Genomic DNA, 22,497 nt, shown 5'->3' on the forward strand with positions numbered 1-22,497 from the left:
CAATCAAAGGGCCTACAGTGTCCTCTGTATTAGATGTCATTGGTGAGAACCGTTTTAGTGGTGTGGCAGGGCAGAAGCCATACTGCTTTTATTCATGTAAATTTGCATAGAACTGAGATGGAAATCCATAAGCTCTCCAGAAGACAAAGGGGAAAACAATAGAAAAGAAAACAGATTCAAAAGAACTGTAAATACAAGCATGGGAAATACTCAAGCTTGGTATTCAAAAGGTGGAAATTAAAAATACAATCTAAATTTAAAACAACTTAAAAATGCAATGTTTATAGACTTCTGTTTCTGGCCAACATGGAATAACTGGGACAACGGCAACAACAACAACAGACAGACAGAAAAAATACATGAAACAATTGTTCTAAGACCCTGGACATCAGATGACAAAGGACAGTCATCCCTGGAAGATGGAAAATCAACGAGGTAAGCCTTCTGATTGCTCCGGTTTATTGCCTTGAGAGGGTTTCCCGTTTACAGCAGAGGAAGGTGAAACTGAGGTGGAGCCCAGCAGACTTCCTGAATCAAGGATGGATCTGAGAATCTGATCTGGGGAGAGCAAAGCAGCTGGAGTTCGTAGGACAGACCACCAGAGAGGAGAGGTCTGCAGAGGGTCTCCCACAAGTACTCAAGAGCACAGAGCAGCACATATGTGTGAGGAAACTCCACAAGGCCAGGGAAAGAATCCTCTACAGGGCTGGAGGGAATAGTCCTGATATTTGCATGGGGAATACTGCCTATTACCACTAGCCAGACTGGAAAACTCCTGTAATTCCTGGAACATTGGGAGTGGAACTATTTATGTAAAGCACTGAAAGGAAAATTAACTCTACTTAGAATTCTAAATTCAGCAAAAGTGTATTTTTTTTTTTTTAAAGATTTTACTTATTTATTTGTCAGAGAGAGAGAGGGAGAGAGAGCAAGCACAGGCAGACAGAATGGCAGGCACAGGCAGAGGAAGAAGCAGGCTCCCTGATGAGCAAGGAGCCCGATGTGGGACTCGATCCCAGGACGCTGGGATCATGACCTGAGCCGAAGGCAGCTGCTTAACCAACTGAGCCACCCAGGCGTCCCAGCAAAAGTATATTTCAACAACAAAGTCAAGACGACAGAATGGGAGAAAATATTTGGAAATTATATATCTGATAAGGGTTTAATGTATATAAGATACATAAATACACGTATGTGCTCACATGTAGAATATGTGAAGAACTACAACTCAATAACAAAAGCACAAACTATCCAATTTAAAAATGGGCAAAGGACTTGAACAGACATTTCTCCAAGGAGGATATGCAAATGCTACTAAGTACATGAAAATAATGTAAATCAAAACTACCATGAAATACCACTTCACACCAACTAGGATGGCTATAATAATTTGAAAAATGGAATAACAAGTTTTGGCAAGCATGTGGGGAAATTGGATCTCAGCATCACAACTCACAGTGACACTTCCACTGTGGAAAACAGTTGTGGGTCCTCAAAAAGTTAAACATACAATTACCATATGACCCAGCACTTCCCACTTCTAGGTATAGCCTGGAAGGAATTGAAAGCAGGGACTCAGGCTGGTACTTGTATGCCAGTGTTCACAGCAGCATGTGCACAAGAGCCAGTAGATGGAAACAACCCAGGGGTCCATCAGCAGATGGAGGGACAAGCAGGATGTGGTCTCTCCATACAATGGAATATTATTTGGCCATTAGAAGGAATGAAGTTCTGATTCATGCTACAGCATGGATGTACCTTGAAGACATGATGTGGAGTCACATAAGCTAGACACAAAAGGACAAACATTGTATGATTCCATTTATATGCATTTTCTAGAATTGGCAAATTCAGAGAGACAAAGTAGATTATAGGTTATTGGCGTCTGAGAGGATCCAGGAGTGGGGAGTTTGGTTAATGTTTCAGAGTTTCCATTGGGGTGATGAGAAAGTTCTGGAATTATTAGTGATGGTTGTACACTATTGTGAATGTAATTAATGCCACTGAGTTGTACGCTTAACAATAAGATAGCAAAGGTAATTTTTTACTACAATTTTAAAGATAATATAATTGCCAAAAATCATTGGATTGTATACTCTGAGTGGATGAATTGTATGGTATGTGAATTATATCTTAGTAAACCTGTTTGGAAAAAAAAAAAGGCAAAATGAAGACACTGTCAGACTTAAAAAGCTGAAAGAATTCATTATCAGCAGACCCACATTGCAGGAAATGTTAAGAGATGGCCTTCAGGGAGAAAGGAAATGAAACCAAGTGGAAATCTGGATCTACAGGAAAGAATGAAAAGCAGTGGCAATGGTAACTACGTAGGTAAATATATGATATTTTTCTTTATTGTTTAATGATAATACCTATTGCTGGGTAACAAACTATCACAAACTTAGTAGCTTCAAACAGCACTCACTCACTAGCTCACAAGTCCGTAGGTGGAAGTCTGAGCCTCTCTGGCTGGGTTTTCTGCTCAGATATGCAACATCTGCTTTCAAGGTGTTGGCTGCCCTGGGTTCTCATTTAGAGGCTCTGATTGTTGGCAGAATTCAGTTGCTTGTGGCTGTGGGACCATGATAGGACTGGCTGTCAGCTGGGTGTTGCTCTTGGCTCCCAGAGACCGCCCCCATTCCTTGCCCTGTGACACCATCCACCTGCAGGCCAGTAATGGCGCATCACATGTTTCTTGTGCTTCCAATCTCTGACTTCCATTCTCTGGTCAGCTGGAGAAGACACTTGTTTTCTTATCTGTAAAGTAAGGGTGTTCAATTGAGGCAGGTTTTGTGTCTTGGTTTGTTTTTCTCAAAAAAGAGGATTTGTAGCAGCAGAACCATTAAATTGCAAATGAGATTTTGCATGGACCTCTAGAGACTAGGGGGGAAATGGCAATCTATATAGTTCTTCATACTCCTGGGAATTTCAGACCTTGTAGATGTATTTTTGGACTATCTCTGATGTTCCTCGTTGTGTGGTGGGTATTGCATTATACCCAGCCAGGGGTGAGAGAGTCTAGGTTGATGATTTATAAAACCTCCCTGTCACAGCCGCCTTCCCTCATGATTCTTTCTTTTCTCCAGCTTCCTCTTCTCAGGATCTCCGTTACTCAAAAAAGCATCATCAAGAACAAGAAGGGGATGGAAGCCGAGTCAGCACCTGCTGGGTCCCATGTAAGTTGCGCTGCCTTCTTTGTTTTCCAACTGAGAATTCCTTTTTAAGTTCTGGAGTTCCTTTGCCTAGGAACTTCAGAAATTATATCTTGGGCATTCTCCTCTGGGAGACTAGCACTATTTCGTTTGCTTTATTTGTAGATGTAGTTTTATTCATAAAATACATACTATTCATATACCTTTTACATAAAAAGAAGTGCAGGTTTAACAGTGATGTGGGCAGGAGTCAAGTAGGGTAATATTGAGCACTCTGAGAAAATGCTTTGATCCACACTAGGGAATGAAGTCCAGAGCATACTTCCTCCCACAGAAATGATGTGGAAACTGGGAATGTTGTGCTTTGAGGGTCTCTCTGGTCCCTGGTTGTCCTAGCTGTAGAGCTGGCTATGTGAGGCCTCCATGGGGAGCTTGGGCACAAGTTATAGACTTGTTTAGGGGTAGTTGCCGCCCAGCCATGAGGAGCTTGGAGGAGGGCGGAGCCTCTGGGAGCGTCCAGGTGGGGAGACTGGGTCCCGTGTGGGCCCAGCTTCTGCTGGAGCAGCCTGCATGTATTCTATTACCTCTGGTATATTGAAAAATCCCACCAGAAAGTGTTTGGTTTTTGCTTTTAGCAGTGCTACCTGTTTTTAAGGACTTAAGAAAACTAGCCCATTATATTTACCCAGATAATTTACTGTTTTTTTTTTTAAAGATTTTATTTATTTATTTGTCAGAGAGAGAGAGGGAGAGAACGAACACAGGCAGACAGAGTGGCAGGCAGAGGCAGAGGGAGAAGCAGGCTCCCCACAGAACAAGGAGCCCGATGCGGGACTCTATCCCAGGACGCCGGGACCATGACCTGAGCCGAAGGCAGCGGCTTAACCCACTGAGCCACCCAGGCGTCCCTAATTTACTGTTTTTGTTGCTCATCCTTCAGTCCTGAGATTTAAAGGACTCTTTAAATTCTCTTCGGTAACATTTCCTTTTTGCTTGAATAACTGCTTTTAGTATTTCTTTTAGAGCAGGTATGCTGGTAACAAATTCTTTTACTTCATTTGAGAGTGAATTTTGCATCCATTCCTGAAATATGTTTTCAGTGGATATAGAAATGGCTTGACAGTTCTTTTTTTCAGTATTAAAAAAATTATTATTCCACTGTTGTCTGACCTTCCTAGTCTTTGAAGAAAAATCCTCATTCAAGTAGGTGTTTCTGTGTGTAATCAGCTCTCTGTTTGATGTAACTGAGAAGCCTTTGCTTCTTTTATTTATTGTCTCTTTTTCAAATTACTTTGTTACTATTAAAATATTATCTACATTTTTAAAAAATGCCATTCATCATTTAGGAAAAATGTCTTGGATAATTATTTTAGATCAGAAAACATGGTGAAGTTGGTCTCTCTTTTTTTTTTTTTTTTAAGATTTATTTATTTTAGAGCATGTGTGTGTGAGTGGGGGAGAGGGAGAAGGAGGGAAGCAGATGCCCTGCTGAGTGTGGAGCCTGACACAGGGCTCAGTCTCATGACCCTGAGATCATGCCTGAGCCAAAACTAAGAGTTGGAAGATTAATCTACTGAGCCACCTGGGTGCCCTGACATTAGTCTTTTAAGCATTAAGTTGTACTTGGACTGAAGACTTTTTTACTGCCTTAAATTAGGTTCTTTATTTTGCAGAATATAAATGTAGAGTAACTTTGGTGTCTGATACTCCTTGCTATAGCTGTTCATAACAAACTTGATTTAAATAAAACTTCTTTTGGGGTGCCTGGGTGGTGCCACTCAGTCATTTGGGTGTCCAACTCTTGGTTTTGGCTCAGGTTGTGATCTCAGGGTCCTGGGATTGAGCCCCATATTGGGCTCTGTGCTTAGTGGGGAGTCTTCTTATGGATTCTCTTTCTCTCTCTCCCTCTGCCCCTCCCCACTAAAATAAATAAATAGACCAAAAAAAATGTTCTGACAGGTTCTAAACCTAAAGCATAACATGGAACTGGTTTTTGGACAGTAGGTATCTAGTAGCCATTCCTTTTAGGACTTGACCAGAACCCAAATAAGTACTACTTACTTTTGAAATAAATTCTGGTCCATCCTCTTTTCCTACACCAATGCTGCCTGCCTAATCTCTCTTTCTGTCAGTACTCAAGAAGGGGAGGGCCGAGCTCTACTTCTGGCTTATAATAGATTTGTTCCACATTGTAGACACTGGTGACCTTCAGGGATATACTTGTGAACTTCACCAGGGAAGAGTGGAAGCTGCTGGACTCTGCTCAGCAGATCATGTACAAAGATGTGATGCTGGAGAACTATAAGAACCTGGTTTCCTTGGGTAAGACTAACTTCTGTTCTCAGAGATACCCCCTGCGACGATTTTGGTTCTTCATTGATCAAAAGGTATGGAGACATATATCAGAGTGTGAGCTTGGGGTTAGGGACCTAATTTCTTTTGAGCATAGAAGGGGGTTTTGTACTCAATTCTGCTTTTGTGAAAAAAAGGTGTTTTTGTTTTGATTTGTTGAATTTTTAAAAATGCACATTTTTTGGCCTCTTTAGCCTCCCCTTGTCCACTCTTCAAAGTCCCCTCAGGACTAAGAAGGGGTTAGGGGTTGGGGCTGAATCTGGGCTGCTCTTTGTGTCCAGCCCAGAGTTCCCCAACCCCTGTCCAGTTCTTTATCTTTTGCTGTGCACAGGGCATCAGCTTCCTAAACCACATGTGATCCTCCAGTTGGAGAAAGGGGAAGAGCCATGGCTGGTGGAGAGAGGGATTCACCGGGAGACCCAGCCAGGTGAGCACCAGTCAAGAGACATTCCAGGCAGTGTCCCAGATGAGCTGTTAGGGGCGGGAATCCCTGGCCATAGTGGTCACTAGCTGTGTGCATTTTTGTAGAGAACACTGAGTTTATTTACCTTCCGTTTCCCCATGACCAGTCTTTCTTCAGTCATATCACATGCCATTTGCATTTGGAGACAATGATGTGTTTTTCATGAAAATTACCTTTCTGTTGATGTGCTTGGTTTCCACTCTGTTGGTCTTGCTTTCCTGATTCTCACAGATTCTCACATCCCCATTCTCTCATTCGTCATAAAGTCTTTTCTTTCCTCCTTGCCTGCCTTTTCCCTTTCCTGTGGCCCCTTCTGCGTGGCCCCTTCCCCGTGGCTTTCTGTTTCTTCCCCCTGTGAGCCATGCAGCAGGGCTTGGTCACCGGCCATTCCTGCTGCTGCTTCTTTACTTTTTTTTTTTTTTTGCAGTGCATTACACACTCAAGACTTCTTTTTTAAAGGATTTTATTTATTTATTTGACAGAAAGACAGTGAGAGAGAGAACACAAGCAGGGGGAGTGAGAGAGGGAGAAGCAGGCTTCCCATTGAGCAGGGAGCCTGATGCAGGGCTCAGTCCCAGGACCCTGGGATCATGATGTGAGCTGAAGTCAGATGCTCTATGGACTGAGCCCCTCAGGTGCTGCTTCAACCTTCTGTTTCTTAACCTCTAGGAAGCAGATTTTCAATGCACAGGGAAGCTGCAGAAAGGATGTTCTGAATCCACATAATTTGCATTTTAGAGATATTAAGATGAAAACAAAGTAGGAATAACTTAAGAAAACATGAAATAAAGAGCTAGAATACAGTAAGAAAAAAGCATTTTGGGAACAGCAGTTCTGGAGAGAGGAATTCAGCCAGCAGGAAGTCTCAAGCCTTCTGCAAACTCAGAAGAGCAGCTGGTCGGGGTGCCCGGGTGGCTCAGTGCTTAAGCCTCTGCCTTTGGCTCAGGTCATCTGGCATCTTCCTCCCCAGGCATCTCGGGTGCTGCTGGGTCATACTGCAGGTAGCCTTCTTGGTGTGTGGGGAGGCATGTGACTCCATGTGACTCTAGTGTGGCCTAGTCACTCTAGGAGGACCTGTGTTGCCTCTGTCTGATCCCCCGTGTCCACACGCACACGTGTCTGGTGCTTCCCTGCATCTTGAGCTTTGAGTATGATGTGAATAAAGTCTGTCAGTCCTAGTTGTCCTCTGTGAAACCTCTTATGGCTCCTCGTCAGGTGCAGGTCCCTTCCTTTTCCGAGCTTCCACTTGAAGTGTATTTTTAAATATCATAAACTATTTTTTACTGTTTTACATTTGGTCTTATAGGTGACTTCCTCAAAGGCAAGTCCTTCAATACACCGTTAAGAATTTGATCAGCCAGCTGCTTTGGGGCCTTGGGAGGAAAGATTGTTCTGTTTTCTTTCATTTCTCCATTATTTCTTTCATTTTTTCCATTCCTATGTTCATTCATCTAGAAAGCTTTCCTAGACTCTCTTGACAACTGTCTAAAACTAATTAGAGCAGCAGTTTAGATTTCTACTGAGACTTTGTTGTCAAAAGAAGTACCGAAGCTCCATGTGGTTAAACACATGGCTGCAGGAGCCTCAGGGTCAAAGCGGAAAGGATAATGAGTGGTGGCTCTAAGAGTGCAAATGCGGGGCCAGCTGGCTGGCTCAGTTGGAGGAATGTGTGACTCTTAATCTTGGGGTTGTAGGTTCAAGCCCCACATTGGGTGTAGAGGTTACTTAAAATAAAATCTCTAAAAAAAATGCAGATGTTGTGTTGATGAATGGATATTGTATGTTTTAAGTATTACTCACTCGAGTGTTGTACTACATAATACGTGGATTAGGATTTTGATGAAGGAAAGCAGCGTGCTCATATGTTTAAACATGCCACTCAGGGTTGTTCTCCTTTGGTACCCGGCCCTCACTCTTCCTCACACGTGTTCATTTTAAAATTTTCCAGTTGGCATTTGTGGTTTGCAGAACTTTCCAATGGGATTTTGATGCCTTGAGTGGAGGGGAAGAGAGGGAAAGGATGGTGTATTTCCTGTCAGAAATCATGATGGCAGTGCACACGCACACATGCACCAGGCTGGTGTTCAGCCTTAAGAAGGAAGGAGATTCTGCATCTGCTGCAGCATGGATCGGCATTGAGGATGTTGTTAGTGAAATCAGCCAGACGCAAAAGGACAAGTACACGAGGTTACTTAAAGTCTTCAAAATCGTTTTTTTGTTTGTTTGCTTGTTTATTTATTTATTTATTTGACAGAGATCACAAATAGGCAGAAAGGCAGGCAGAGGGAGGAGGAAGCAGACTCCCTGCCGAGCAGAGACCCCAATGTGGGGCTTGACTCCAGGACCCTGAGATCATGACCTGAGCCAAAGGCAGAGGCTTAACTGAGCCACACAGGCACCCCTAAAGTTGTCAGAATCGTGAAGACAAAGTGTAATGGTGCTTAGCAGGTACTGGCGGGAGGGGAGAACAGGGCCTTACTTTTTAAGAGGTACCAAGTTTCAGTTCTACAGATGAGAAGAGATGCGGGGACAGCTGCACTACCATGTGAATGTGTGGAGTACCTGAGGTATGCCCTTAAAAATGGTTAGGATGGTAAATTTTATGTTATGCCTATTCTATCACAATTAAAAATAGAAAAAAGGGGCTCCTGGGTGACTCGGTTGAGTGTCCAACTCTTGATTTTGGCTCAAGTTATGATCTCAGGATTATGGGATTGACCCCCGTGTCCGGCTCTGTGCTCAGCAGGGAGTCTGCTTAGGATTCTCTCTCTGCCTCTCCATCTGCCCCCCACAAATATCTTTCAAAAACATTTAAGATTAGAATAGAAAAAGAGATCAGGCTGGGGAAGAAGCTAGTGACTCAGTAATAAAAGAAGATTGGGAATGATGGGGTTCCCACAAAGAAGGCAGGAGACAGGAGCCTGGCACGGGGATCATTGTCAGGTGAGTTACTCTCCTGGTGCTGCTGAGATAAAGTTCCACAAACTGGGTGATGTAAGTGTGCCCTCTTAAAGCTCCAGAGGTCACAAATCTGAGATCAAGGTGTCAGTAGGGCCACATGCCCTCTGCAGCCCTTAGGAGAGGATCCTTCTTGGTCTCTTGTGGCTCTGGGAGTCCTAGGTGTTCTGTGGCTTATGAGCACATCATTCCAGTCAGCGCCCCCCTGCACACGGCTGTCTTCCCGGTGCGTCTTTGTGTCTCCTCTCCTCTTGTAAGGACACCATTCATATTGGATGGGGGGGCCCAGTCTGCACCAGTACTACTTCATTTAACTAACGACATCTGCAATGATCCTGTTTCCAAATAAGGTTGCATTCTGAGATCTTGGAGGCTAGGACTTCAACGTGTCTTATTTGGGGCACAAAATTCAACCCACACTCCAGGTAAGAATAGAATATCACCTCACTTGTACAGGGAGTGGTGGTACTTTGTAGAGAGTGCTTTTCAGAAGTGCCTGGCTGGCTCAGTCGATGGAGCATGCAGCTCTTGAAGCTGGGGTTGTGGATTCAAGCCCCATGTTAGGCATATTGATCATTTAAAAAACATGGCTTTTCCCCCCGCCAGGTTAAGACCTCACATTTTTGGCTCCTTGGTGGCTCAGTCAGTTAAGCATCTGCCTTCAGCTCAGGTTGTGATCCCAGGGTCCTGGGACTGAGTCCTGCATCGGGCTCCCTGCTCTGTGGGGAGCCTGCTTCTCCCTCTCCCTCTGCCTGTTGCCCTTGCCCGCTTTTGTGCATGCGTGTTCTTTGATAAATAAAATCTTAAGAACCTAACATTTTACCTAAAAGGCATTGAGAGACAAACAAGCTTTTAACTAGGAGAAATAATGTGCAATAATACACACAGATATACGCAAAAGGGCAGAAAAGTCCAGGAGAATATGAGTTAGGGGCTAGGTTGTGCTATAGTATTCTGTGGTATGAGTCCCTATCAGATGTTAAGTCCTTTTTCTTTTTAAAGATTTTATTTATTTATTTGGAATAGAGAAAGAGGGAATGTGAATAGGCGAGAGGGCAGAGGGAGAAACAGGCCACTCAGTAGGGGGCTCGGTCCTAGGACCCTGAGATCATGACCAAAGCTGAAGGCAGACGCTTAACTGACTAAGTCACCCAGGGGTCCCAGTTGTTAAGTCTTGATGTTTCACAACAAAGGAATCAAAATACGAGACCAGGAGAATATTAATAATGATTACTGTGGTATTGCTTTGACCATACATGTGTGAGTCTGTGACGAACTCACATCTTAGAATACTTCATAATAATCTTACACCACAAATACTGTGTCTCTTGGATTACAGATAAGCAAAGTGATATTTGAAAAGTTTAACAACTTGTCTAAATTCACCACTAGTAGCATTAAAGCTTTAAACTTGAAATTAAAGCTTTAAACTTTAAATTAAAGCTTTAGAACCTGTATATCCATTTGCTTTTCCAACCTGCTGCACGGCCTTTCTGAGGGGTTCCTGTGCCAGTTATCTAGGCATTATTCTGTAGTCCTTTAGTGATGTCAAGAATAGGGAGTGGCTCAGCATATGGTTGGACTCATGGCTTAGGAATGTGAGATTGGCTGTAGCTGGGAAGAATGCATGCCAGTGTTGGGTCCGTTATCAAAGGAACGAGACTGAGACAAAGTTACGCAAAGCCTATTCTATGCCAAGCATTAGAAGTCAGACTGACCGGCCAGGGCTGCCTCTGAAGAGAGCAACGCCCCTTGGTCTTACAGGCTGTTTTTTATAGGGCACAATCGCAGGCATCTACATACATGGCTTTGGCTGATTGGATGTCTCCTACCTGTGTGTTTTAGTAACGGTTACCTGGAACCGATACTAGTAACTGTTGAGGCGTTTATTAAACAACAAAATGGCCTTGTTTTTGGTATGTGTTTTAGTAATAGTTACCTGGAACGGATATAAACAAAATGGCCTTGTTTTAGGTGTGTGTTTTAGTAACAGTTACCTGGAGCTGATATCAATAACTGTTGAGGCATTTATTAAACAACAAAATGTCTACCTAGGCAACACGGAGTCACTATGGCTAAGTAGGCCCAGGCAGGCCCTAGGGGGTTAACATGTTTTAATGTGGAATGGACCCCAACACCAGGAGAAGGACCTGACAACAGTCAGTCATGTAAGGTTCTTGTGTCATTAGTAGATCAGATCATGGGAGTGTAGGCCTTTCTGTGGGATTTCCCTGTTGCCCCGCAGCACTGAATGTCTGATCCCATGTGTCCTACCCAGTACTGTCTTTTTGCTCTCGTTGCTGCTCTTACACAGCCCAGTGCCTTCCCTGTTTGCTGCTCTTCTCTGCCCTTTCTCACTGTCCGTGAAGGCAGCTCTATATGGCCTACATACTTGTTTCCACATCCCACCATTCAGACCTCAATGTTGTTTTACTTACTCAGAGGTTTCTCTCTCTCTCTCCCTTTTTTTTTCCCCCCAGATTTGGAGACTGCGGTTGAAATTAAATCAATTTCCAGTAAGAGCATTTCTAAAAATAAACAGTCCTGTGGCATTAAAATGGAAGGAACTGCAAAGAATGATCTCTGGTACTTGTCATTAGAAGAAGTCTGGAGATGTGAAGACCAGTTGGACAAGTATCAGGAAAACCAGGAGAGACATTTGAGGCAAGTGGCATTCACCCAAAAGAAAGTACTTACTCAGGAGAGAGTCTGTGAAAATGGTAAATATGGGGGAAACTGTCTTCTTCCTACTCAGCTGGTACTGAGAGAATATTTCCACAAACATGACTCACATACTAAAAGTTTAAAACAGAATTTAGTTTTTAGCGGTCATCAGGAAAGCTATGCAGGTAGCAGTGAATGTGGTCCAACCTTCTGTCAAAACATTCACCTTATTCAGTTTGCAAGAACCCAGCCAGGAGATAAGTCCTACAAATGCCCTGATCCTGTGAACTCTCTTACCGGTGGTACATCCCTTGGTATATCAAAGGGTGTACATAGGGAGAAACCCTATGAATGTAAGGAGTGTGGAAAATTCTTCAGCTGGCGCTCTAATCTTACCAGGCACCGTCTTATTCATACTGGAGAAAAACCTTATGAGTGTAAAGAATGTGGAAAATCTTTCAGCCGGAGTTCTCACCTCATTGGACATCAGAAGACTCACACTGGTGAAGAACCCTATGAATGTAAAGAGTGTGGAAAGTCCTTCAGCTGGTTTTCTCACCTTGTCACGCATCAGAGAACTCACACAGGAGACAAACTGTACACATGTAGCCAGTGTGGGAAATCTTTTGTTCACAGTTCCAGGCTTATTAGGCACCAGAGAACTCATACTGGAGAGAAACCTTATGAATGTCCTGAGTGTGGGAAGTCTTTTAGACAGAGCACACATCTCATTCTGCATCAGAGAACTCACGTGAGAGTGAGGCCCTATGAATGTAATGAGTGTGGGAAATCTTACAGCCAGAGATCTCACCTTGTGGTGCACCACAGAACTCACACGGGACTGAAGCCCTTCGAGTGTAAAGACTGTGGAAAATGCTTCAGTAGAAGCTCTCACCTGTTCTCCCATCAGAGAACCCACACTGGAGAGAAACCATATGAATGCCACGATTGCGGGAAATCTTTCAGCCAGAGTTCTGCCCTCATTGTGCATCAAAGAATTCATACTGGAGAAAAGCCATATGAATGTTGCCAGTGTGGAAAAGCCTTCATCCGGAAGAACGACCTTATTAAGCATCAGAGGGTTCATGTTGGGGAAGAGACCTATAAGTGTAATCAGTGTGGGATTATCTTCAGCCAGAACTCTCCACTGATCGTACATCAGATAGCCCACACTGGAGAGCAGTTCTCAACATGTAACCAGTGTGGGACAGCGCTCGTCAGTAGCCCTAACCTTGTTCGATACCAGACCAGTCATATTAGAGGAAATGCTTATTAGTATAGTGAATGTGGAGAGTTCTTTACAAAGAGCAATAACTTTATTTTGCGTTGGAAACTCTGGAAAGAAGCTGTGTAGATGTAATCTGTGCAGAAATGCTGTCAGTCTTGTTATCCTTTTGTGCACTAGAGAACTGGTCCTAGAAGGGGAAATAACCCACAGATTTCATTTTAGTACACAAATACATCAGCCTTTCTTTCCACAAATTCCTACAAAAGCAGTTGTCCTTGGAGCATTCTTTTTTTTTTTTTTTTAAAGATTTTATTTTTATTTATTTGACAGAGATCACAGGTAGGCAGAGAGGCAGGCAGAGAGAAAGGGAAGCAGGCTCCCTGCTGAGCAGAGAGCCCAACGCGGGGCTCGTTCCCAGGACCCTGGGATCATGACCTGAGCCGAAGGCAGAGGCTTTAACCCACTGAGCCACCCAGGCGCCCCTCCTTGGAGCATTCTTGACCAAGCCTTAAAATGCTAAAATCTGAGAGGAAACCATTAATTAAGTGAGTTGTTGAGAGATTAACCAACTTTGTTACCTTCTTCAAAAAGGTAAATCAATGAGTGTTGCTACTGCAACGAATAAAAAAATTGATACACAAAAATTGATACACAAAAGTGGAAAAATAGTATTCCAGCGCCCCCCCCCTTTTATACTTAATTGTCCTCTTCTGGGACATTTAGTAGTGTTTACTCTGTTTTATGTGTCTGATTTAAACCACATTTTGGTTAGCAGCAGGGAAAATGTTTATAATGTAAAGCAGAAAAAGAACACGTTTACTAGTAATGGTACTTACTTTAAATATATTTGCATGTGGGCAAGAATTGGAAAAGTATTCATGGATAAATGACCAGAAATGATTTGTTAGGTAATGGGATTGAGTGAGTTTTATAGTTTATTCCATGTTACTCTGATAATTATTTGAAGATATTTTTAAATAGTAAGAAAAGGATATCCAGCTTCTCTAGTCTATCATCAGGGATGCTCAAGAATCATCTGTTAGCAGACTTTCCCATTCTGTGTTGTTTTGGGACATAGTTAGAGTTGCACTCTTTGAGACAGGGTGCTAAATGCTTCTGGGAATTTAGAAAACAGTGATTCTGTGGACATTGGGATCTAGAGGAAGATTAGGTATTTGAGCACACCAGGGAAGGTCCCCATTTGAGTGGGAGCAGGTACTTGGGCCATACTTAGAGCAACTATGATCATGAAATAAACAGCTCTGCCCAAAGCCCCCTCCTTCCAAGGTAGTCCTTCATCTTTATAAAGGGAACATAGTGGTTAAATAGCATAAGCTTGAGGTAGACTACCCAAGTTGAAATTTCACCTCTGTCCTTATCTTGCTGAGTGAGCTCGGGCATGCTGCCTAATGTCTCTGTGCCTAACTTACAGAATCTGCTGCTGTAAATTAGGGATATTACTTACCTGGTAGGATGTGGTGGGTATTAAGTGGGTAAATACATAAGCAGCTTAGAACAATGCCTGATGTATATTAAGTGCTTTATGATTGCTAGCTATGGTGCTTGGTGTTGCTGTCGTGGCCCCACCGTGGTGTGCGCCATTGAACTTTAACCTGCCTGAGTGTAAGAGCTCATAGTGCTCTCGCTTCCCTCCCAGCCACATATTTCCCTCTTATCTCCGTCAGCCCTTAGCCTGAGGAAAGCCCTGCCTGTAGTGGGTGTGTAGACTCATTTCTGAGGAGCAGTAAACAACTTGTAGTATTGTATGCAAAATCATCTTGTTTGTAGAGAGGTTTTCTTTTCTAGGGAGAGGAGCCTAATCTTCAGATTCTGTGGTAAGTTCATGCTAAAAGTTCATGCTAAAAAGATTTAGCAAGAGAACTTGTTTAAATTCTTTCATTCTGTAAATGGATCTCCTATGTGTAGGGACTAGCCATTATCTTCCATTTGCATATAACAGGATATATGTTAGGTGCTTAATGATTGAGGGTTGAAAGCTAAATATTTTTGAGAGCAAGAGGACAAAGATCTTGATGTCTGTCTCGCAGGAAAGATCTAGAAATGATTGCTAGTGTCATGAGACTTGGGATCCACAGGGAACATAAGACCATCTAACTTGTACTCTTCATCATACAGTTGAGAAAAGGTGAGTTGGTGCAGGTCTTACATTTTGAGTGAAGTCAGGCCCAGAGCTAGACCTCTGGTCCCGCAGTTACTACTGCTGTCCTTGGTGCATTTATACCAGTGATACGTATAATACGCTCCTGTCAGGAGTTTTCATGATAAGCAGCGGTTCTTTATGGGAGTGGAAGAGTAGCCCCTTAGCTTGGTTTCTGTTAACCTGTGGCTCAATTTTCCTCAACTGTGTAATGGAGGTACTTCTAGTACCTACCTCAGAAGGTTGTTGCATGGATTAAGTGAGATAATGTGTATAAAGTATTTAAAACAGTGCCTGGCACACAAGTACTGTATGTGTTAGTTACTGCTACTATTACTAACACTAACACACTAAGGAGTGTAGGAAGAGAGAAATGTCTGTGGATGATCACTGAAATATTACTTATAATAGTCCAGAAATTTGCGGTATAAAATGTATAGTAGCAAAATGGTTATTTATAGCATATCCATTGACATGGAATATTATGCAGACATTAAAATTATGCAAAGTTAACAGAAATGTTGATGCTGTCATGTGTTTTGAAGAAAGCATGATAAATAAGTGTTAATATGGAGTAAACTCAGATGTAAAAATAAATGAATTGTAAATAAATGGATCTTGCTCAAAACTCTTAAGGAAATTTTTCAAAAGATTAGTAACAGTTAACCTACTTTCTTTTCTCTTTCTCCTTCTTTCTTCCTTTCTTTCTTTTTTGTACTTTTCTACTTTTTTCCAAAGTCTCAACAAATACATATCACTTCTAGGATCAGGAAAACAGTCTCTTCAGTAAGGAAATATTTTCTCTTCCAAAGTTTTCATATACAGATAAACTACTAGAACCTTAATAAGGGAATTCGACAGCAGATAACTCAGAGGTTGCTGGTGGTCTGGGATGGGAGAGAACGGACAGCAGATGGGACCGCCAGGGAACCTCCAAGGATGATCTGTGTCTTGACTGGTGCTGGTTCCATGACTGCCCTTGTCTGTGAAACTCATTGTTATGCCCGAGTTTTTGCGTCCGAGAGACCACCAAGGAGCCAAGCACCGATGCAATCACACGAAGGTTTATTTGACAAGCTTAAGCCTGGGCCCAGGTATACCCGACACAGCGGAGTAGGGACTTGGACCCCAAGCCAGATTACAGTCAGAGTTTTTAAAAGCAGAGTAGGGGTGGACTTGGCGGTGGGTGAGGAGGACAAGGGGGGTGTTCAGAAGGGCTATCAGGGTAAAGAAGACTGTCAGGATTTTGAAGTCCTGGTTACTATCAAGCCAAGGCCATTTTCCCCTTTAATGAGGCACTAGCATGAAGACAATTGGGAGTTTCCTGGTGGAATGTCACATTCTTGCTATCAAGCGTCCTTGTTAGTGAGATTTGGGTTTAAAAGAAATTTAACTTTATTTACTTTTCCTTCTACCTCAGCCTCCTTCAGTTTTGATTATGGAGGGGAGGGTAACATTAGGGCTTAAGGAACTGAGTTATTTGTCTCTGGAAATTGGGCTAGATTCGAGGTGGGTACAGCCTTGTTTTTCTTGGCCTCCACACTCATCACACTATACATTTGAAGTGGATCCAGTTTGTTGTATGTAAGTTTTACTTCAGTAAAATTGATTTTTTTTGAAAATATTCAGAACAGGAATTTCTGGGAAATCCGAGAAAATCCGCAGCTTCAAGTGAAAGCTAATAACAGTAGTAGTATTTGCTGATTTTATAATTCATCTTCATTTATAGACAGCTTAATACAAGGTAACCAATCTGCTAAGCCCTTTAATACAATAGATTATTTCTACCTATAGCCCTATGAGAAACATTTTCTCACCCCTATGTTTAAGGAAACTAGAGTTTGGAAATTTTAGGTAATTTGCCCCAATTACATAGCCAGTGAAGCTTCATATTAAAAGTAACTAGAGGGGCACCTGGGTGGCTCAGAGGGTTGGGCCTCTGCCTTCGGCTCGGGTCATGGTCTCGGGGTCCTGGGATCAGGTCCCGCATTGGGCTTTCTGCTCAACGGGAGCCTACTTCTTTCTCTCCCTCTGCCTGTCATTTCCTCTGTTTGTGCTCTCTCTTTCTGGCCAATAAATAAATAAAATCTTTAAAAAAAAAAAGTAGCAAGTGTGGGGCGGATCTCAAGCAAGGTAGTGTCTGGGGCTTTGTAGAGGATCTTACAAAATTAGCCAGTCCAATATGAAAAATAGACACTACCATTGTGATTTATTTTCTCCAGAGACAAATTCACTGAATTAATACCTGCATCATTTTAAGACAGGCACATGACACTATACAGGGAGACAGGACATTGAGTGGAAATTAGGATCTGAAGGTAAGAAAATAGATTACTGTGGAAACGAGTAGTGGCCTCTGAGTTGTATGTACTGTCTTACTTAGTTTTCACATTAATGCTGCTTTGAGTTCACAGTGACTGCCCCAAGTTGCACAGTAAGAAGTGGAAGAGCCAAGGTTGAAACCCAGATCCCTTTGGCTCCAGCACACACGGTGTGCAAGGCACACTACTTGCTGCCTGCACATCTGGCTAAGGATCCTGGTGCTATCCTAAGGGTAATGGGAAAATACAGGAATTTTAAAGGCCCAGTATCCTCAATCACCACTGTTAGAGGCTCATAGGGATTCAGAAAGCATTTTCTTTCTTCCCTTTTTCCTTTTTTTAAACAGATTTTATTTATTGAGAGAGAGCATGTTGCGGGGGGGCGCAGAAGGAGGAGGAAGAGAGAAAGGGAATCTCAAGCAGACTCCCTGACACAGCGTTTGATCTCACCACCCCAAGACTGTGACCTGAGTGGAAACCAAGATCAGCTCAGCTTACTTGATTGAGCCACTCAGGTGCCCCAGAAAGTATTTTCTTTTTTTTTTTTTTTTAAATATTGTATTTATTTATTTGACAGAGAGACACAGCGAGAGAGGGAACACAAGCAGGGGGAGTGAGAGAGGGAGAAGCAGGCTTCCCACCAAGCCGGGAGCCTGATGCGGGGCTCGATCCCAGAATCCTGGGATCATGACCTGAGCCGAAGGCAGACGCTTAATGACTGAGCCACCCAGGTGCCCCCAGAAATTATTTTCTTAACATTCATCCATGAATTAAGCATACACTGATCAGTCTGTGGAATTGCCTTTCCTGTTAGACGGCAAAAAGGTGAAAATTTTTTATTTAGTTAACTTGGCTGTTAAATAAATTGTAAGGTGACCACATGCCCAGTGTCTTGGCAGCTGTATAGGAATTGGTTGAAAGAAAGGGTGTGTGTAAATGGGTGTTGGTTGAGGTTGGCAAGATATCCCAATAATGAGATCAATTTAGCAGGAGATGGCAAGTGTCCATAGATTTGTGGCTTCAGGGAGTTGGAAAGACCCCACTGCTTTCTGCTCTACACATTAGAAATTCAGCCGTTAGCTTTAGATATTTTATTGACAAAGTTCTCTTATCATGCAGCCCTGTGAAAAAAGATTTAGGGTGCATTACCTTACAAACAAGTTCTACTGTATCTGTTCTGGATAGAACTTTATGCTCCCAAATTTTCTGTGTTGAAGCCATTCCTATTACCACAATGTGGTTTTACATGAAGAAAGGGTCTTCATGGAGGTCATCAAGTTAAGTCATTAGTGAAGCTATAATCCAGCATCAATGGTGCACTTCTATTTAAAAAAGGGGGGGGGAATAAAAATAAAAAAGGGGGGGAACATTTGGATACAGAGATGCATATAAAGGGAAGATGATGTGGGGAGCACAGGGAGAAGGTGGGTCTACAGGTTAAAGGACAGAGGCCTGTAACAGATCCTTCATGACAGCCCTCAGAAGGAACCAGTCCCTACCAACAACTTGATTTTGGACCTCTAGCCTCCAGAACTATAAGTCAAATATCTGTTGTTGAAGGCCACACTCTGTGGTAGTTTGTTGCCAGTGACCTAGGACTGCAACATTGCTTTATTTAAAATTGCAGCCACCCAGCTGGTACTGCTAATTCCTTAATCCTATTCTTTTCATGTTATCAGTAGTACTCCTTTCCTATTTATCAACCAATCAATCATCTGTCTTCCCTTGCCAAAATAAATGCTTCACAAAGGATCCTAGTGGGTTTTCTTTTTTGAAAGATTTACTTATTTTAGAGACAGCAGGGGTGAGGGGCAGACGAAGAGAGAGAGAGGTCTTGGTCTCCCTGCAGTGTATGGAGCCCAACGCAGGGCTGGATCTCACCACCCTAAGATGACCTGTGCTGAAGTCAAGGGTTGGACACTGAGCCAATAGAGCCACCCAGATGCCTCAAGGATCCTAGTTTGTTTGTTTTAAAGATTAACTAATTAATTAATTAATTTGATAGTACATTAGCAGGAGAGGGAGAGAGAATCTTAAGCAGACTCCATGCTGGGCACAGAGCCTGAGCCAGGGCTCAATCTCATGACCCTGAGATCATGACCTGAGCTGAAATCATAAGTCAGATGCTCAACTGACTGCCACCCAGCTGCCCCTCCCCAAGGAGTCTAGTTTTAATTACTGATGTATCCTCTGTGCCTAATACAGTGGCTAGCTCGGAGTAGGCATTCAATAAATACTTGTTGAATGAATTGAGGAACTCAACATTCATTCATTGAATCTAGAAAGGGGAAATGCCATAAACTTATGGCCAACCAATATGTAAACATACAAAGTTCTAGCAAAGAAGGAGAGAGGATAGTTATCGGACAGTGAAGCAACCATGTGTGCCACATGGAGATGACACCCTAATAGATCATAATTTGTTATAAAGGGTTTTACATGAAACTCGGTAATTGAAACTTAAAATATGCATGCAAGACCAAAGGCATAAAAGTAACAGACAATTTTAAAGAACAACAAAAAAGGTTTTGATCTATTACTTGTCAAGGTTTACTCTAATAGAATAAGAAGACTGGTGCACCGGCATGGTGGTGACCAGGAATTAGTGAACAATGGACATAGGACAAATCTGGCCTTCTGTCTACTTTTGTAATTAAAATTTTACTGGAACATGGCCAGGCTCATTCACGCATGTGTTATCTGTGGCTGCTTTTGTGTTACAATGGCAAGGTTCAGTAATTGTGGTACACAAAACCTAAAACATTTACTCATTATTATCAGATGAGTTATCTCCCTCCCCACATTCCTATGCTGGAAGTCCTAATCCCCGGTAACTCAGAATGTTGACTGGGGTCTTTCAAGTTTAAATATTACAAGTTGGGACGCCTGGGTGGCTCAGTTGGTTGGGCGGCTGCCTTCGGCTCAGGTCATGATCCCAGCGTCCTGGGATCGAGTCCCACATCGGGCTCCTTGCTCATCAGGGAGCCTGCTTCTTCCTCTGCCTCTGCCTGCCATTCTGTCTGCCTGTGCTTGCTCTCTCTCCCTCTCTCTCTCTGACAAATAAAATCTTTAAAAAAAAATAAACATTACAAGTTAAAATAATGATACTAGGGTGGGCCCTAATCCAGTCTGACTAGTGTCCTTTTGGGAGGTGGGGACAGGCACACACACTCACAGAGGGACAACCATGTGGGGACAGGGGATATGAGAAGAGGGATTAGAAGAAACCAATTCTGTTGACACCTTGATCTCTGACTTCCAGCCTCCAGAACTGTGAGGAAATAAATTTGTTCAAGCTACCCAGTCTGTGGTACTGTATCATCATCATACTAATACACTGGACTTTTACAGAAAAAGTTTGCAGACCCTCATTATAGGCACCTCAATGTAGTTCCATTGTAGTGGAATGAAATAAAGACTAGAGACAGACCCACATATATATGGTAGACAAAATAACGGCTCCTGAACGATGTCCACATCCTAATCCTAGAATCTCTGAATATATTACATGGCAAAGGAGAATGAAGTATGCCAATCCAGTATTATCCAAATATCGCCCATGTAATCCATACATGCTTCAAAGAGGAAGAGGGAGACCAAGGAGGCCAGAGAGATGTGAACAGTACTCAACTCTGTAGCTGGTTTTGGATGCAGAGGAAATGGGCCATGATCCAAGAAATGCATGTAGCCTCTAAAATCTGGAAAAGACAAGGGAAAGAATCCTTTCCCAAGAGCCTCCAGAAGTGAAGGATCCCTGCCAACACTTTGATTTAGCCCAGTAAGACTTGTGTGGAACTTTTGACCTACAGAACAGTGAGATACATTTGTATCATTTTAAGCCACCAAGTTTGTGGTAGCCTGTTACAGAAGCTTAGAAAATTAATAGCATATGAGTAACTAGTATATGATTGAAATTATTTTAACCAATCAGTAGTGGGCAAAAGATGCTAACTCTCCATTTCAGTGTAAAACTTTTAGACTCTTCCTTTCCACATTTAGTATTTAGGATTTATTTCACTTTATGAAATCCTTGATAGAGCAGTAAAAGTATTAAATCAACTCAAGTGCTTATCTTTTTAATATCTGTGCAACAGATACTCTGACTCCGCACTGAAGTTCCATAGTTATCTCCAGAAAAAGCACTTGTGTGGTGATTTGATCTGGGGGCTTCACCTTGCTAAAAAAGGACTGAAGACAAGGCACTCATGGATGTGGCAGACATTGTCCCCAAAATTGAGCTTGTCACTTCAAGGGAAACAAATGACCGTATTTATTTATTGGCAACATAAAATTCAAGTTTTCTAGGTGTGGAGCCTAAGGCAGGGCTTGAAATCACGACCTTGAGATGAAAACCTGAACTGAGATCAAAAGCCCATTGGACTGCCACCTAGGCGCCTGCCAAAATTAGCGTTTTCACATTAAGAGTACAATTTTGGGAAACTTGTATCTGCCACTGATTCTCACAGTTTTCCAATACTTAAGATCAATGACAATATTAAATAGGATTTTTCATATTGTAAAGTGGAATGTGTCATTTGGAATATCTGCATAAGTCAGTGAACTGATATTTACACACAACTAATTCATTATCGTAGAGAAGCATGATAATAAAACTATCTGAAGTGCAAGACAGATTTTTTTTTAAATTTCTTTTCAGCGGAACAGTATTCATTGGTTTTGCACTACACCCAGTGCTCCAAGCAATATGTGCCCTCCCTAATACCTACCACCTTGTTCCCCCAACCTCCAACCGCCCCCCCCCCCGCCCCTTCAAGACCCTCAGGTTGTTTTTCAGAGTCCATAGTCTCTCATGGTTCACCTCCCCTTCCAATTTCCCTCAACTCCCTTCTCCTAACTCCCCTTGTCCTCCATGCTATTTGTTATGCTCCACAAATAAGTGAAACCATATGATAATTGACTCTCTCTGCTTGAGTTATTTCACTGAGCATCATCTCTTCCAGTCCCGTCCATGTTGCTACAAAAGTTGGGTGTTCATCCTTTCTGATGGAGACATAATACTCCATAGTGTATACGGACCACATCTTCCTTATCCATTCGTCCGTTTAAGGGCATCTCGGTTCTTTCCACAGTTTGGCGACCATGGCCATTGCTGCTATAAACATTGGGGTACAGATGATCCTTCTTTTCACTACATCTGTATCCAGACAAACAGATTTTAATGTAACAAAGTGGAATTTCAC

The 22,497-nt window shown here is 42.5% G+C and overlaps 1 protein-coding gene across 1 annotated transcript; it reads left to right on the forward strand.

Annotated features, from left to right (window-relative positions):
- The first annotated feature begins 2,357 nt into the window (after positions 1 to 2,357).
- Positions 2,358 to 13,101, forward strand: LOC111139768 (zinc finger protein 10). Its single transcript, XM_022492144.1, has 4 exons — positions 2,358 to 3,176; positions 5,348 to 5,474; positions 5,836 to 5,931; positions 11,406 to 13,101. The coding sequence occupies exons 1-4, from the start codon at positions 2,892 to 2,894 to the stop codon at positions 12,863 to 12,865; spliced, it is 1,968 nt and encodes a 655-aa protein (XP_022347852.1). The 5' UTR covers positions 2,358 to 2,891; the 3' UTR covers positions 12,866 to 13,101.
- The last annotated feature ends 9,396 nt before the right edge of the window (positions 13,102 to 22,497 follow it).

This window comes from Enhydra lutris, unplaced genomic scaffold, assembly GCF_002288905.1.
Source record: "Enhydra lutris kenyoni isolate GAN:26980312 unplaced genomic scaffold, ASM228890v2 scaffoldscaffold117, whole genome shotgun sequence".
In the NCBI taxonomy this organism is placed as follows: domain Eukaryota; kingdom Metazoa; phylum Chordata; class Mammalia; order Carnivora; family Mustelidae; genus Enhydra; species Enhydra lutris.

Coding starts and splice junctions, on each gene's coding strand:
- LOC111139768 (XM_022492144.1), top strand. CDS start 2,892: ATGGCAATCTATATAGTTCTTCATACTCCTGGGAATTTCAGACCTTGT. Junction 3,177..5,347: donor CAGCACCTGCTGGGTCCCAT/GTAAGTTGCGCT, acceptor TCCACATTGTAG/ACACTGGTGACCTTCAGGGA. Junction 5,932..11,405: donor TCACCGGGAGACCCAGCCAG/GTGAGCACCAGT, acceptor TTTTCCCCCCAG/ATTTGGAGACTGCGGTTGAA.